The sequence below is a fragment of the Haliotis asinina genome, chromosome 6 (assembly GCF_037392515.1).
Source record: "Haliotis asinina isolate JCU_RB_2024 chromosome 6, JCU_Hal_asi_v2, whole genome shotgun sequence".
Lineage (NCBI taxonomy): Eukaryota > Metazoa > Mollusca > Gastropoda > Lepetellida > Haliotidae > Haliotis > Haliotis asinina.
Window position 1 is genome coordinate 19,153,757 of NC_090285.1, and position 16,622 is coordinate 19,170,378.

At 38.4% G+C, this 16,622-nt stretch overlaps 1 protein-coding gene across 2 annotated transcripts in view; it reads right to left on the minus strand.

Annotated features, from left to right (window-relative positions):
- Window positions 1–16,622, minus strand: part of LOC137287088 (Fanconi anemia group G protein homolog) — a 53,872-nt gene that overhangs the window by 13,233 nt on the left and 24,017 nt on the right. For both annotated transcript variants that reach the window (XM_067819216.1, XM_067819217.1), the window contains exon 11: window positions 1,079–1,148. In XM_067819216.1, the coding sequence (XP_067675317.1) occupies window positions 1,079–1,148 (70 nt within the window). The remainder of the gene's footprint in view (window positions 1–1,078; window positions 1,149–16,622) is intronic.

Genomic DNA, 16,622 nt, shown 5'->3' on the forward strand with positions numbered 1-16,622 from the left:
TCAGTCAGTACCACATCTATAATGTGTGAGTCTCATGCCGTCATATAGCTTGAATACTGCTAAAAGTAGCATAAAAACTCACTCACTTCACCACCAACTGGCCATGATTAGTCGGGTCCAGAGATCCCCGTATTCAATACAAAGCCAGGACAAACAACACACTCTCAGTGTTTATTTTGTTAGAAAAACTCTGCTAATCTGGAACATGGCAGGGACTTGCAAGGATTATCAACACAGCGATAGTCAGATTATCTTGTCTGAGAACCTCCGAGGTCCTGATCTCTCTACGTTGCCCAAGTGAAGAGGCATGAAGCTGCTTGTCAAAGATGCCCTTGGTACTGACAAACATCATTACAGATAATCAAATGCAAGTTAAGAATGCCTACACTTTATATGTATATTAATTATTTGTAAAAATACACACACACAACTATAATCTAACAAATCAATTACCTGTGACTCTTAATCCATTCAATTAAAATGAATTTATTCATTCTGACAAATCATCTTTTTTAGAATTAATTAAATTTACAAATGACAAATGTATCCATTTTCATTCAAAGCAACAAAACAGAAAACACACTATGAGGGTTCACAAATACAGGGATATTCCCATGTGTGTAAGTTTTCACCTGTGTAGGTGTGTGAGTGAAAGTGAGAGAGAGTGTGTTCCATGCAGGGGTTAAAAAATCCCATTGCCCGATGCCCGGGACAAGTAGGTTTCCATTTTGGGCAATCAAGTGATGGTATCTTACATGTCCACGTACTACTAGATAATTTCCACTTACGGTTTCAAGCTGCAAATAATCTTGGATTTCATTTCAAATCTGCTCATAATAAAGTTATTAAATTTCGCAATAATAATAGAGTAGACTTAGCAGAGAGTGAAATTATCACTCTTTGATACATAGTCCAGTAAACATTAACATCACGCATAGTGTCATAAAATCAGGGCAAGTGGAAAATTAGTCAGGACAAGTTTCTTTCTTGAAAGTGGCTTTTCAAAATATTTTTGAACCCCTGCCATGCGCAGAGGTGTTCAGCTCTGTATTGGTGTTAGCTGTGAATGTGTTCATACCTGTGTCAGGTAAGAAGCCTCAGAGAGAGTAGCCAACAAGTCCAGGTATCTCTGTGAACCATCTTCATACCTGTATACAAGACAAATATTGCTCATTAATGTCATTAAATGAATGGGCAAAACTGATCCCACCTTAAACTACATACACTTACGTCATGAAATAGGAACTGAGTAAGGCTGGGACGGGTAATGTGTTGGATCTGGGTCTCTGTCTCAATACCCAGCCCAGTTATGATCAATGTGATGTAATAGGTTATTCTTTCATGATTAACGGCTGCTTTGTCTTCGAAGATATTGACAAAATTACAGTAAGTGAGTTACTTATTTTGGGTATAATTTATGGTTATGATATTGAAAGAATATATTGCATTTCTCACAAATCTGATGCAGGAATAAACATAACGGGCATCTGGGTAGAGTAGGGAAATAGGGGTGGGGTACCCAGGTAGAAATAGAAGCTAACAGCACTTGAACTGAGAGTCTGTAAGAAAAACCTGGGGTAGGAACCAAATTGACTGATAACGTGAATGTTGTAGGGTATGGATAATGGATGGGTATCTGTCAGTTATTGATTCTGGGCCTGTGAAACCAATCAAAGAGTATTTCAGTATTTCATTACAGACTGGGGGTTAATTTGAGAGGAAATCCTGAAGAGTAACTGGACATTAACATATTACTGAAACCCTATAATTGGTTATCAAACTGTTAAACACAGAGTGAGTGAGTGAGTTTAGGTTTACGTCGAACTCAGCAATATTCCAACAATATGGCGGAGATCTGTAAATAATCAAGTTTGGACCTGACAATCTAGTGGGTAAGTGAGTGAGAGAGTGAGTGAGTGAGTATATGCTCTGCTATTTTCATTGGATTTTAAACATTAAGTTGTCTGTGCCAATTCAACATACCAGTCCTTAAATAAATGTATATCTAGTACACTTCATGAGCATTGATCTGCATAATAGGGAACCGATGACGTGTGGCAACCAAGTCAGAAAGCCTGACCACCCAATCCCATTAGTTGCCACCTTTGAGAAGCATGAGTTACGGAAGATTAATTCTAACTCACATCATCACAGGTATAAAACAAAGAAAAAGGGTGAAGGCAAATCATAGACTCAAATCAGTGGTTATAGGATGCTGGCATACCAAAGGGACGCAACTCTGTATGAACTGTATCACTGAGAAAGGATCAATTCATCTTCCCTATTCAGATATGCCCTCCAATGCATGTAGGTCGATGACATAATCTGCTGTGCTGAACTGGGATATCAAGTGTGAAATCCTTGGCACAGATTTTAAACTCATACATAAACATATTTCTCATATCAAGCTGTTGACAGTGTTGCATCATAATCTATTTCTAATTGAGTCAACATCAGAACCTGTCCACCCATATGGATGACAGCAGAAATGCAATCTGATAGATTTGCAATGATTCAATGTAATTTTGACACTTATGGGATCACTATGACAACTTTGAAAAATGCTGATGTATCATTACTTATCACTCAAATCCACACCCAGTTCAGTGGGTGAGTGAGTGAGTGAGTGAGTGTTAGTACATCACAATTTTAATACATTTTAGGTTCATGTGACAGGAAACACTAAAGAGTAGCTGGACATCAGAGTATGTCAAATAAAGGAACATTCAGTTTTGAATTGCAGTGACTTGGGACAAAGTAGTTTCAACACTCTGACTGTCAATTCCTGTACATTCTTGAGTAAATGATTGTCAGTTTCAATGCATGAGTGAGTCTGTGTACTGGTGATTGTGTACCTGAGTGATTGAGTGAGTGAGTTTGTGAGTGTATGTCCTGCAATTTTCTTTGGATTGTAAACAGTAGGTTGCCGGTGCCAATTCAACATACCGGTAAACGTACATCTAGTACACTTCAAAAGCATGTACAACTTGTTGCTACTGCAGCCAAAGAAAGAAAAAACCACTGTTCCATTCAAACACCCTAGCATTTTGCATACATGTGCTATACCGCCTAACGAGGTAAATGAAACAAACGGAAGTCATCTGAAAGAATTTAGCCAATAAAAGTGACCTTTGTATTCAGAGTAGGGTGACTATGTGATCCACAAAAAACAGGAAGTAGCATTCATGTTTTGTAAGGGCAATAAATGTCATAATGTTCCAAGGTGTTTACTTTTCATCTAGAGTAATGGGAACAGTGAGATTTCAACCGCATTTAGACTGGTTGACAGACCTACACCACGTGAAAGTCCAAGTAATTGTAGATGGGTGAGTGAGTGAGTGAATTAGGTTTTAACCTAGCACTTTGAAGGGAGTGAGTGAATGAGTTGAGTTTTACGCCGCACTTAGCAATATTCCAGCTATATGGTGGCAGTCTGTAAATAATTCAGTCTGGACCAGACAATCCAGTGATCAACAACTTGAGCATTGATCTGCGCAATAGGGAACCGATGACATGTGTCAACCAAGAGTCGCCTTTTACGACAAGCACAGTCGCCTTTTATGGCAAGAATGGGTTGCTGAAGGCCTATTCTACCCCGGGACCTTCACCTGTAACTTTTACATGGAACACTTATACCACTTTTAATGTACACAGTCAAGGGGCATAGTAAAACGGAATGGTTAAGGGGGTGATTTATGGGAATGGTCAATGGGTGTGGTCAAGGGAGAAAGTCAATGGGTGTGGTCAAGGGTATGGTCAATGGGTATAGTCAAGGGAGATAGTCAATGGGTGTGGTCAAGGGTATAGACAATGGGTGTGATCAAAGGAGACAGTCAGTGGGTGTGGTCATGGGAGATAGTCAATGGGTGTAGTCAAGGGTATGGTCAATGGGTGTCATAAATGGGTAAGGTCAAGGACCATGGTCAAACAGCAAAGATTTGTTACCCAAGTTAAAGTTAAGGGTGCAATAACATTTCATCCTCAGCTCCCTGGGGATTATACTTTATTCCGAACTGAAACAAAGAAATAATGGGACAATAATGCCTTTATCTTGGATCATATATAATTAGTCATGGGACTGGAAACCAGATTTTCAAGACCTGTATGTGATCTTAGACCGTCATACAAATCAGACATTGTATCCATCTAATCAGCATTAATCATCCATCACCTGCAGCAGACATCAACACATGTCTACATAACTGACCTCATTTCCTTGGGTCATATAAGCGATATATGTACTGATAGCTAATTAAAGGTATAGATAGATCAGTCTCAAGACTTGGGATCAACTCTCCAGATTGATGACTGGTCTTATAAACCAGCAGAAAATCAATTAATGCTTGGTCATAAAGATGAACTGAACAATCTCACATCCAAGCCTGACTATCGTTAATGTACCTAATACATGTGAAGATCTGGTTTGAATTGGTTGTCAGCAACCATACTTGTCATAAGAAGTGGCTAACAGAATCATGTGGTCAGACTTGCTGACTTGGTTGGCACATGTCATCATATCGATGCTCATGCTGTTGATCACTGGACTCTCCGGTTCAGACTTGAATACAGACCATCACCATATAGCTAGAACACTGCTAAGCACAGTGTAAAACCACAAATGCTCAAACAATAAATGAACTAATAAGCTAATACACTACCAGTGTCTTCCCCAGGATCAAAAAAGGGCAGGGCGGCGAAATATCAAGAGGGGCATGCAATGACAGATCACCTTGAAGTATGTAAAGTTAGCCATGCATATGATGCTAAGAAATTCAAAGAGCACACTTCTTTCACTTCACTTCAACATTAAATTGAAACTAGAACCACCAAGTGTTAATATCAATTAATGCACTGAAAAGGGCAGCGTGCCAAATGAAAAGGACAAAGCACCATATGGAAAGGGAACAGTGCCAATGAAAAGGGCAGGGCATAGTCCTGTTAGAAATTCAGTTTACAGTTTAAGAACTACAGTTTACTTCTTTCTTGTATTTATTTACGATGATCTTATAACTGGATACAGGTTTTCCGCACCTCATACATTTTGGGATGGCAGTGCTTACTCAGGCTGTAACGAGGGGTGTTGTATAAGACAGGCCTTGTAAATTCATGATTTATTACTGTTTAGGATAAAGTTATTGTTTCCAAATTAGTGAGATGTCAGTCATATGATCACAAACATATCAATTATCCCAAAAGCCATAATATGAGGATGAATGATTAGAAAATAATCTATAATTGCAGACAGTTTAAGTGATAGTTTCTGTGCAGGGAAATTTACCTCCATCTATAAATGATAATTTGCAAAATGAATGAGAGCATAGGTCTTCTTGTTTTATCTACAGGCATCCATCTATTCTTCACATAAATATCCCATAATAAACATCTGAGTGATAACAAAAACATTGTCAAAAAGTCTAAAGGCTCATAAGTATCCTAAACTTCATGAACAATAAAGACAAGAAAATTTGAAATACAGATTGTGAACAATAAAAGTTTGACAAGAAAATGTGAAATACAGACTGTGAATAGGCAGAGGAATTCTTAGGATAGACTGAGGTCACATTTATGACATTATATATCACACCAAGAAATAAACGCCCGACACTGATAGCTTTCAGCAAACACTCCATGTAGATATATAACACTCTCAAACATCAGCAATATCATACAAAGTTCATATCATGTCTAAATTCATAATTCTCCCAATTGTCCCCATGAACCTGCAGTGACATCTAACAATTGTGGAAGCAGTGGTGGCTGAGGGGGTTAGATCGCTGACTTTGTGTGCTGGTGATTAGGTGGCTTGGAGAGTGTGAGTTTGAATACTGGATTCAACTAATAAAGTTCAAGATCTACACAGATAACATTGCCACATTAACAATTAAACCAATGAAAATTTTAAAAAAAATATCACTACACCTTGGGCATTCAGTGTACATATACTCCCTAGGATCCAATTTGTTGGGCACTGCTACACCAGCAAGTAGAGTTTTTCTTATGCCCTCTAATTTGTATTGTTTTACTCCTGATATACATGTGTAACACATTTCAAAAACATCTCCACAGTTATAAAAATGTCTGATTAAGAAACAAGATATAGTGTTTTTCGGTTTGTTGTATAACACCTCACGCAGCAATATTCCAGCTATATGGTGGCGGTCTGTAAATAATCAAGTCTGAACCAGACAATTCAGTGATTGATAAACATGAACACTGATCTTCACAAACAGGATCTGATGATATGTGTGAACAAAGTCTGTGAGCCTGATCACCTGATCCCTCTGACGACAAGTATTTCTCACTCAGAACTTCACAGGTGGATGGTTGTAGTAACAGTTAAAACAGACTGAAACTAAAGCAGTGTACACGAATCAGGATGCAGTGCCTTGTATCTTCATTATTTACTGGATGGAGTTTATGTATGCATGGTATGGGACAACTGTGAAAAGTAAGGAAATAAATGTACTGAAGTGAAAATGGATAAATTTGACACACAGGCTTACTGTAGTAATTTTTCATTTATTGATAATCTTAAGCATATTTGTAAACAAACATTACTTGGGGCAAATATTTATACATTGTGCATTTCTGTTTGCAGATACAAAGCTGACCTCCAATATATATACACAATGAGACACAAACAGATTTACTTTTTACAAAATCCTGAACAAACAGCCACATAGTTTTGGGGTCAGTTTTATTGACATGTTGACAATCTATGTGTCATCATACCCGGGCAAGATAATTTATATCAATTTTATGCTTGAACTAGCAATAAAGCCTGTACGTAGTTTTGACAGCCAGAATGTACCAACTTCCGTCACTGTACCAACTTCTGTCACCAACTTAGTCATAAATTGGTCACTAGTAGCCAAGGTTCAGAACTGTCCGCTTGGGAGGACTATGAGAGTTTTCATTCAGGCATAAGTATTTTATCAATAAACTGTAATATTTTTGTTAAATATTCTTGAATAGGTTGACCTTTGTACTACTGAACTCCATTTTTTGTGCTTCCTGTTTGTGGTCAGTCATAAATTACCATCCCACAAACAACATGTCACATATTCACCATATGACGTTCATGCAAGATTATAAATTGTTACTCTCAAAATGTTGGCACTGTAATTTGTTACAGGGACATTTGAAGGGCAGAAATAACAGTAGACTTTCTCCCATGTCACAAGCCCTTCTCTTTCACCTTCAAGCTCTCAGCCCTAAAACTGAAAAACGTGTAGCATTCTTCTAAAGCTTAACAATTTTATCCGAAAAAATTCTCACATCAAACATATAGGGAATCTCACCTGACTGTTTCATGGTGGAAAGATTCCCTGATCGACAATGATGAAAAAAATAATTACCCTAAGTTTTATAGTTTGTAAGCAGTACAGTGTTTTGTGTGAAAAACACACAGGCACCCAGCTTGAGTATCAGTCAGTGATACCACATGATTGTGCTGGCAGCAGCATATGCAAAATGTGACTGCAGTGTGACATCTGACAACACCATCTGACAGTGACATTGTCCAGTGCCTGCAATGTGACCCATCTGACTACAATGTGACATCTGTCATGTGACATCTGACAACGCCATCCGATAGTGACATTGTCCAGGGACTGCAATGTGACCCATCTGACTACAATGTGACAACTGTCATGTGACATCTGACAACACCATCCGACAGTGACTGCAATGTGACCCAGCTGACTAAAGTGTGCCATGTGACTGCCATGTGAAATACAATCAGACTTCAGTGTGACATGTAATTGCCATGCCACATCTGCCAAGTGACAACCCCATCTGAATGCAGCGTGCCATGTAAAATCTGTCATGTGGCACCCCATTTGACTGCAGCATGACGTGTGACTTCCATGTGACATCTGTCATGGGACAATCCCCTCTGACTGCTATGTGACTGCCATGTGACAACCCCATTTGACAGTATGGTGACACGTGACTTCCATATGACATCTTTCATGTGACAATTCCATCTGAATGCATTGGGATGTGTGACTCCCATGTGACACCCCATCTGACTGCAGCATGTCATCTGACAACCCTATAACAACTAACCAACCTACACTCTACTGCAGAACACACTGCACTTCATGAGTCAGCGAATGTTACCTTGACTTGATTAAGACATGAGGACATATTTTATTACACTCACGACCTTGAGCACAATGGCTACTTACATTATTCAGCAGCTGGCCTACATCCACCTGAACATGTTGGAGCCTGCAGAGGTTAAAATACCTGGAGGACGTTGTAGCACACCTGGCTAAACTGCAGGTGGGGTATGGGGTGAGAAAAGCACGATTACAGGCACAGAGATTCGTAAGTAGTTGAACAGCATATCAGACAGATGAGCCTTAAAGAGGACACTTTCAATGCTATAAAATTCATTGTATTTCAATGGTTCCCTGAGTGCATGGTACAGGTTTAATGATATCGTCCTATTATCATGGACAGGTATTTACCTTGGGTCCTGTATTTGAGGGTGCCAGGAACTCATGCTCATTATTTTGAGGGGGCTTGAAAATCAGAAAGGGTGTTCCAGACACTCAAATACTATTATTAATACAATGTTTTATAATATTTTAACAATTAAGTTACTGTCAATGCATTGTTTATCATGATTATCTTAGTAATTAAACGACAAATGATATCACAACCCGGCTAGCCGCAGACTCAGTGATAACTTATTGTTACGTGATCAACATTTAAAAGAAGTATTTGGACTTTTTCTGCATCCCTGTGGGCACTCTAATCTATTTTGCTGCATCCTGTAAATCCCTGATCATGGACAGAATGACGTTGGGCGGACTGGTCTCAGACGTATAGTTCAGTTTGGAATTGCGATGGTCAAAACATTATGTGATTGTCAGTTCTTGAACATTCTTAAGTAAATGACTGTTAGCTTCAGTGCATGAGTGATTGTATGCTGGTGTTTTTAGTGATTTGTTTATTTGTTTGTTTGTTGAATGGAGTACTCAGCAATATCCCAGCTATTTGTAAAGTTTGTAAATAATCGAGTCTTGACAAGTGATCAATAGCATGACCATTTACTAGTACCTACACAACTGTGATACAACACATGCCTGAGTGTTCGAGAGAGTGAGTGAGCGAGCAAGTCTAGTTTTAAGCCACATTCAGCAATATTCTAGCTATATGGTGGCAGTGTGTACATAATCAAGTTTGGATCAAACAATCCATTGATCAGCAGCATAAGCATTATCAGCCAAGTCAGTGAGCCTGACCATCCAATCCTGAAGTAGTCACCTCCTATGACAAGCGTGGGTTGCTAAAGATCAAGTCTTACCTGAATGTAAAATCTTCTGATCAACTAGATCAACTTATGAAAAAATTCAAATACTGTTGAATGCATAAATAAACAAATAAATAAATATCCCATACAAAGAACAAAACTGAAATGAAAACAAAACATCAATGCAAAGCAAACCAACTCCTGTGAAAAGCAACACTAGCATGAAAGATACCTCTAAACAACAGACACACACGAACCATGGGGTCATTGCCATGTCTGACGACCAGTGGACCACAACTACAGTTCACATTGTCATTCTCACACAGAGGATGGCTGCGGAAAGTGAGCTGCCTCATCAGATTATACCACAGTTAAATTTCTTCGCTCTATTTCAAATTTCTTCATGCTTGTCACTCGATTTGCTTATAACATAAATGACACTGAAGTATATATTATTCAGCTGAAGTCATGCTTGTTGGTTGCACAGTATTATAGGCAGGTGAAAACAGAACATGAAACCTGAATTTCAGGATTTCACTTTATGGCTCATATATATTATTTACCATAAAAGCCTATAACTGTATACAGGATGAAAGTATTTCAGAAAATCCTCAGATGAGGAGGGTATTTCAGGTGTATTCTTTACATCTGTGTTTACATTTTGCATGTGAGGCCGTATCAAGTCTATTTCTTGTTTTATATATTTTTGTCCTCAGATACCCTAAAGGCAAGAGGGGAAAAAAGAATAAAATAACAAATCAACTGTTAAAGGACTATTCCTATTAAATGCTAAAAGTATTTTACTTTGGGCAGTTTATGAAGTATATATTGAGCAAAAAACAATCAAAAACAAAATTTTATTTAAGTTTACATTTTTGTCCAATAAACATTACATTACAATTATTTGTTGAAGGCGACTCAGCATGTCGTAAGAGGTGACTAACGGGATTGGGTGGTTACATGCAGACTTGGCTGACACTGGTCATTGGTTCCTAGTTGCATAGATCAATGCTCATGCTGTTGATCACTGGACTGTCTGCAGCTGGTCCCGACTGGATTATTTACAGACTGCCATAATATAGCTGGAATATTGCTGAGTACTGTGTAAAACTCAACTCATTCACTCACTCCTTTCAAAGAGCTAGGTTGCAAGAGTAGATACTGCCTTTCAAGTAACTGTTTGCCATAACAACTGATGCATGTCGGAGTTTGAAACAGAAGTACAAGTGTTGATCCTGTCCTGAACATCAAAAATAGAACATACACGGAACTAATTAACACTAGATACAAGCTGCCCTCGACACTGCCCAGAAAGCAAACAAAGGAAAGTACTTAGCAAAAGAAAGATTGGTCAAAGATCTGAAGGTCACCATCTCCAATAAGGACTTCTGCAGTCTTTTATGCTCAGGCTGACCAGCAGAGGAGACAACTCCCTTTACCCTTATCAACCTGAGGCTGTGGGTCAGGTTGAGTCAACAGTCCTGTGTATCTACCCTGGGTCATTGTCAGATTATCATCCAAGGTGTACTATAGACATGATGAGCAGATCTGAGCCTCTGTTAGATCAGCAGGAACAAGCTCATCTTCAGATACACTGTTCCACATAGTAACTGGACTGTTTATTACACAAACAGGTGTTGAATATGATATTATGTTTACATTATTATCAATACTCTCCATACAATGCTTATTGAAGGCTTTAGAAAATGAGCCCTTAGGAGGGTAGGATTATACAAAAAGACAAAACAGGCAAATATACTATTGTTGTTTACACTGAGTTGGGAAAATGTCATTTGGGACGATATTCCTGTTATACCACAGCGTCACAGCTTGGAGGAAAGTGCTGTTCACAAAACAAACACCATTATTATGTACATGTGGTCATGGATATAACGGTTGTTGATCCAGCGGAGATTAGTACAGCAGATTAGGCCAGTTATGGAAAATAGTTTAGTTTCTCATGACCTTTTCAAAATTTAATATTAAGGAGGGCAGATCCTCTTTTATTTTTTTTGGGTGAAGTTTGTCACCATGGTTACAAATATGTACAAGTCAAATTCCTTTATTCATATCCACTGAGGCTCAAAGTATGAAAAGACTGAGTTTGGTTTAATGCCACTTTTAGCAATATTCCAGCAACATCATGGAGAGGAGCACCAGAAATGGGCTTTTCACATTGTACCCTTGTGGGGATTCGAACCTGAGACTTCGTCGTGATGGGCCAATGCTTTAACCACTAGGCTACACCACAGCCCCAGTATGAAAAGAAGGATTTATGTATGTGGTCACTATGGTTACATACTCTGGTAGGTTTGGCACCTTTGCATGGAGTGGTGTGTGCAAAAAGAAATGGAAATTTAAGCAAATATATAACCATAACTATTCTTTCAAAAATACTGAGTAGTATGTGTCATGAAAAAATGAGAAATTATTGATTAGGCAGGAGACAATGCTACTGAATCAAATAATTTCAGACAAAAAGATATTTATAAAAATATAGAATCACATGTATTTCTATTTTAGTATTACTTATGATCCATAAAACACAACACTATTATTTGTATAACCATATATCGTGACAACTTTCCTTAGGTCATAATAAATTACCTTTCCTTGACACCGCTCACCACTACCTCTCATGTCCACAAGTACCTCCAAAAACTACATACAAAATAAAGAGTCTATGCTTCTCAAATATAACATGTTACAAGTGACCACACTACTGTCAAATTATATAACAGCATTTATTATACTGACTTTAACAATAAAAAATTCAAGTAAAACACTCCTCTTACAAAAATTCAAGAATATTCAATTGTAGTGATCATGTATAATGAACGATCAATGACATTGGCACTGCTAAAAGCTGACGTAATTCATTCGTAATACATACAATTAAAGAAGGCATTTGGTTCGATCCACAGACTTAACGTACACAAAATACTCATAGCATCACCAAACAGCTACGCTTCAGGTGACAGGCTTAAGACATTTATGCTTTCACAAGTGTCCAAAATGAAGATTGATTTCACCAAAAGAGTTGATGTCTGCTTGGTAATTAAAGAGGCACTCCACTAACCTTCTTGAAAACCTACAGTGAAACCAATAAAAAAGTACTAAAGTGAACCACAGAACACTTAAATGAAATCAGTGCTTGTTCAGCAGACCAAACTGGGTTTCAATTACATGAATTTCACTCAAACATTCTGCGAACAAGCTGATACATAGCCTGTCTCACAGTCCTTAAACCACATTATTTTCTTTCCTGGACAACCCTTTCTGCAATGATAAAGACCTAAATAAAACAAGTCCTAACAAATAAACATACATACAAAATAATAATAACATTAATAAGAAAAGTCTAGATTCCTTGGGTTCGAAATCTCCCATCTTTCTGGGGTTCCTATTTAAATTCCAAATGAAATGTTTGTTTCTATAAAAAATACGTATTGTATAAATATTCAGAGACTAAGGGTTAGTCTAACAGATATATTGCAGTTTGCTTATTTGATATTAAATTATTGTAACCACATTTACAAACATCAAATCACACAAAACAAGGAAGTATATCCAAGGTAGGTAAATTTTAAAGAGAAAATGACTGCATAATCAACCTAACATTTACAAAAAGAAGTTGATGTTTGCCTAAGAGGTGACAATATAAGTTGTCCACTGGTCACGAGGGGGCCATGGGCTCATGTATCCTCGAGGTTTGTTTATGTTCCTCGAGCCCGCAGGGTGAGGGGAACATAAACTAACCTCGAGGGTCCATGAGCCCATGGACCCCGAGGGAACAGTGAACAATGTATTTATCTTACCGAAAACCTGAATTTTTAATCTGTTTGAAGCACTTCTCTTGAATGCGAGGCCAACTGCCATTTTGCAGATGACACAAGGTAAACAGATTTAGAGTTATCTCCCTTTCTCTCCGATTTTCATTTGCAAAACATTGGTAATTTCCGTGCTTCATGTGTGATTCAATGTTATTCGAGACAAAGAGGTACTACCATGAAACACTAGAAGAGTTCGGAATTCCCAGTGGTATACATCGCCTGTAAGCGGGGTACATTGAAAACAATAGTATTGCGCTTAGCTAATCAGAAAGTGAAATTCATGTGTGAAGTAAGATAAATGAAAAAAGTAGTTTGTCCCTGAAGCACACTCTGCCTAGCCCTGCTTGTAACGTTTAAGCTTAAACTGATGCAAGTCAAGATTTCCTCTGAACTTCCAAATCTCATTGGGCTTCTTTTCAATTAATATGGGTTTATTTGCTCCCATTAAAATTGCAAACATTCAGAGACTAACCATTAGTCCAAAGGAAGCATTGCAGTTTGTGAAACTGATATTAAATAATTGTAACCACATTTTAAAAGATCAAATGATTTAATAAATACAAAGAAGGATATCTAAGGTAGGTAAAATGAAAAGAAAAAATGAATGAATTATCAGTCTTCACACAAGGAATTTCATGAAACTGACAGAAGAGCAGTTAGTAGACTAATGCTTAGTCTCGAAATACATACAATTTTCATTGTAACAAATAAACCCATTTCAACTGAAAAGGAGCCCAAGGGAGATCAGAGATTCTGAACCTGAGGAAATCTAGATTTCATTTAAGACTTTAGCATTGCATGGAGGGCTAGGCAGTAGGGAAAATAATCTGGTTCAGGACTGTGAGACAGACTACAGCAATAACTGTCTTCAAACTGATGTCAAGTGCTGAGCAGACAGGAACAGACGACAGAGGAGCAGATGGGACCAGATGAAGGCAACAGTGTAACACACATCCGCAAGTAGTGAAGCTGGGGGACATCTACAGCCTGTCCACCCCAAGATGGTCCTATCTGACCCACACTGATGGGGTATCTGGAGCAGGAGGGGGTCTACGGTGACTCAGATCGGGGAGTGGCCTTTGCATAAAGCCTGTGTCAACACTGTAGATCTATAGCTGATATACAGAAAGTTTGCAGTATACAGGAACACAGGACCTACTTGTGGACATGGGGAAATAATACACTGTAAACATTCACAGCCTTATAAGGGCTTTGGATTTACTTCACAAGCTAGCTATCTGACTCTGATTTGGCCAGACTATAAAAGGGATCTTGCCATTCATGAAATCAGTCGATATGCTAAATTTGGCATCAGAGGCATGTGTTGCCAATAAAGGATTGTGTTTAGCTTTGTAGGGTTGGAAGACATGACTAGGAATAAGCAGATATTGTAGCATCTTCATGCCTGAGTGAAATGAACTTAACATTCTTTTAATAAATCTGCATGCAAGCAGAATGCATGTGGAATACAATCTGAGCACAAGTTGAACATACATTGAAAACAAGTTGAATACAATCTGAACACATATTGAAAATTAGTTGAATACAACTTGAACACAAACTGATTTTTATTACATGTTTAAAAGTCAAACACATATTAAACACAAGCTGAATATATGTGGAACTGAAGCTGAAAGGTCGAACTCCTTGGAGAAAATATAGAACTCATCCATGGGGAACTATGAGAACAGAATGCATGAATGTATACAAACAGCTAGGAGAGCAATGGTACTCCACATCCCATTGACAAGAAGGCTGAGTGTATCGTGTAAATTCGTCCTTTGATCAAGTCAGCTGAATACAAGTCAGGAACTATTATAGAGAAAAGAATGCATAAATGTATACACATACACCTCTTCCTCTTGGGGAGGGCTGAATGCACAGTGTAAATTCATCCTTGGTTAAAGTCAGTTGGATACAAATCAGTAAGTTATATGAAGAACAGAACACATAAATGTATACACATACACCTCTTCCTCTTGGGGAGGGCTGAATGCACAGTGTAAATTCATCCTTGGTTAAAGTCAGTTGGATACAAATCAGTTACTTATACAAAGAACAGAACACATAAAAGTATACACATATCTCTTCCTCTAGGGAAGCTACAGTACCTCACATCCCAGTGACAAGGGGGCTGAATGCATAGTGTAAATTCATCCATGGTTAATGTCAGCTGAATACAAGTCAGAAACAGAGTGTAGAACATGTGAAAGTATACCCACAGATCTTCCTCTAGGCGAACTATGGTACTTCAGCTTCTGCTGACAAGTGTGCTGAGCTCATTGTGTATATTCATCCTTGGGTATAGTCAGCTGAATACGAGTCAGAACCTAACAGTTTACAGAACACATGTAAACAAAGCTCTTCCTCTAGGGGAACTACGGTACCTCACATCCCTCTGACAAGTGTGCTCAATACATTGTGTATAGTCAGCTGAATAGAAGCCGGAAACTAACACAGGGCTTAGTCAGATTTTTGTACAGAACATTTGAACACGCATTCACATTTCTGTCAATCACAAACAAAACTGAGGCAAAGGTTTTTCAGTAGTCACTGTGATTTATTTGGCAAAGTCAAACGCATGAATATTCCATGAACTAACTTTAGCAACCTGTCTCACAACAAACAGGTACCCTTTATAAAAGCTAAAATGTTGAATTCAGTGCTGCATAAGAATGTTCAGAAGTGTAAGTTGTAGAATGTCATTACTGTCCATAGAACGTGGCTCGTGGAGAGTGTGTGAGTGTGTGAGTTTAGTTTTACACTGCACTCAATATTCCAGCTATATGACAGTGGTCTGTAGATAATTGAGTCTAGACCAGACAATCCAGTGATCAACACCATGAGCATCGAGCTGCGCAACTGGGAACCGATGATGTGTGACAACCAAGTCAGCGAGCCTGACCACCTGATCCCGTTAGTAGCCTCTTATGACAAGCATAGTCGGCTTTTACTGGTATGGCAAGCATGGGTTGCTGAAGGCCTATTCTACCCTGGACTTTCACGGGTCTGAGAGTGTGAGTGAGTGAGTGAGAATGGTTTCACTCTGCTCTTAGCAATATTCCAGAAGTGATGATTATCACTTTGGGGAACAACTGAAATAGGCTTCACATATTGTACCCACGTGGGGAATTGAATGAGTGAACGCTTTAATCACTAGAGTGAGTGAGTGAGAAGAGTGTAGATGTTTCGGGGGGAGATATGTGTAGAGGTGGTTGTTGATGAGACAGTTGGAAAAGTGAGGGAAGGAATGAATGAGCAAACTATTCACAGGCTGGGACAATATACTCCTTCTGCCCCAGACCCAATATGTATATATCTTGATTGCGACATCACATGACACACCAGCCTACCTGCACTCAGACATATTCCATTTCCAAAAAGGCAAAATATGAGATATGATCAAATCAATGGCTTGATCCCACTTTGCACAACAGTGCCAAATGGCATTTCAATCAATATTATTGCATTTTACAAGTCAACTTCATCTAAGTAGGTATTATCTGAATCCTCAAAATTCAATA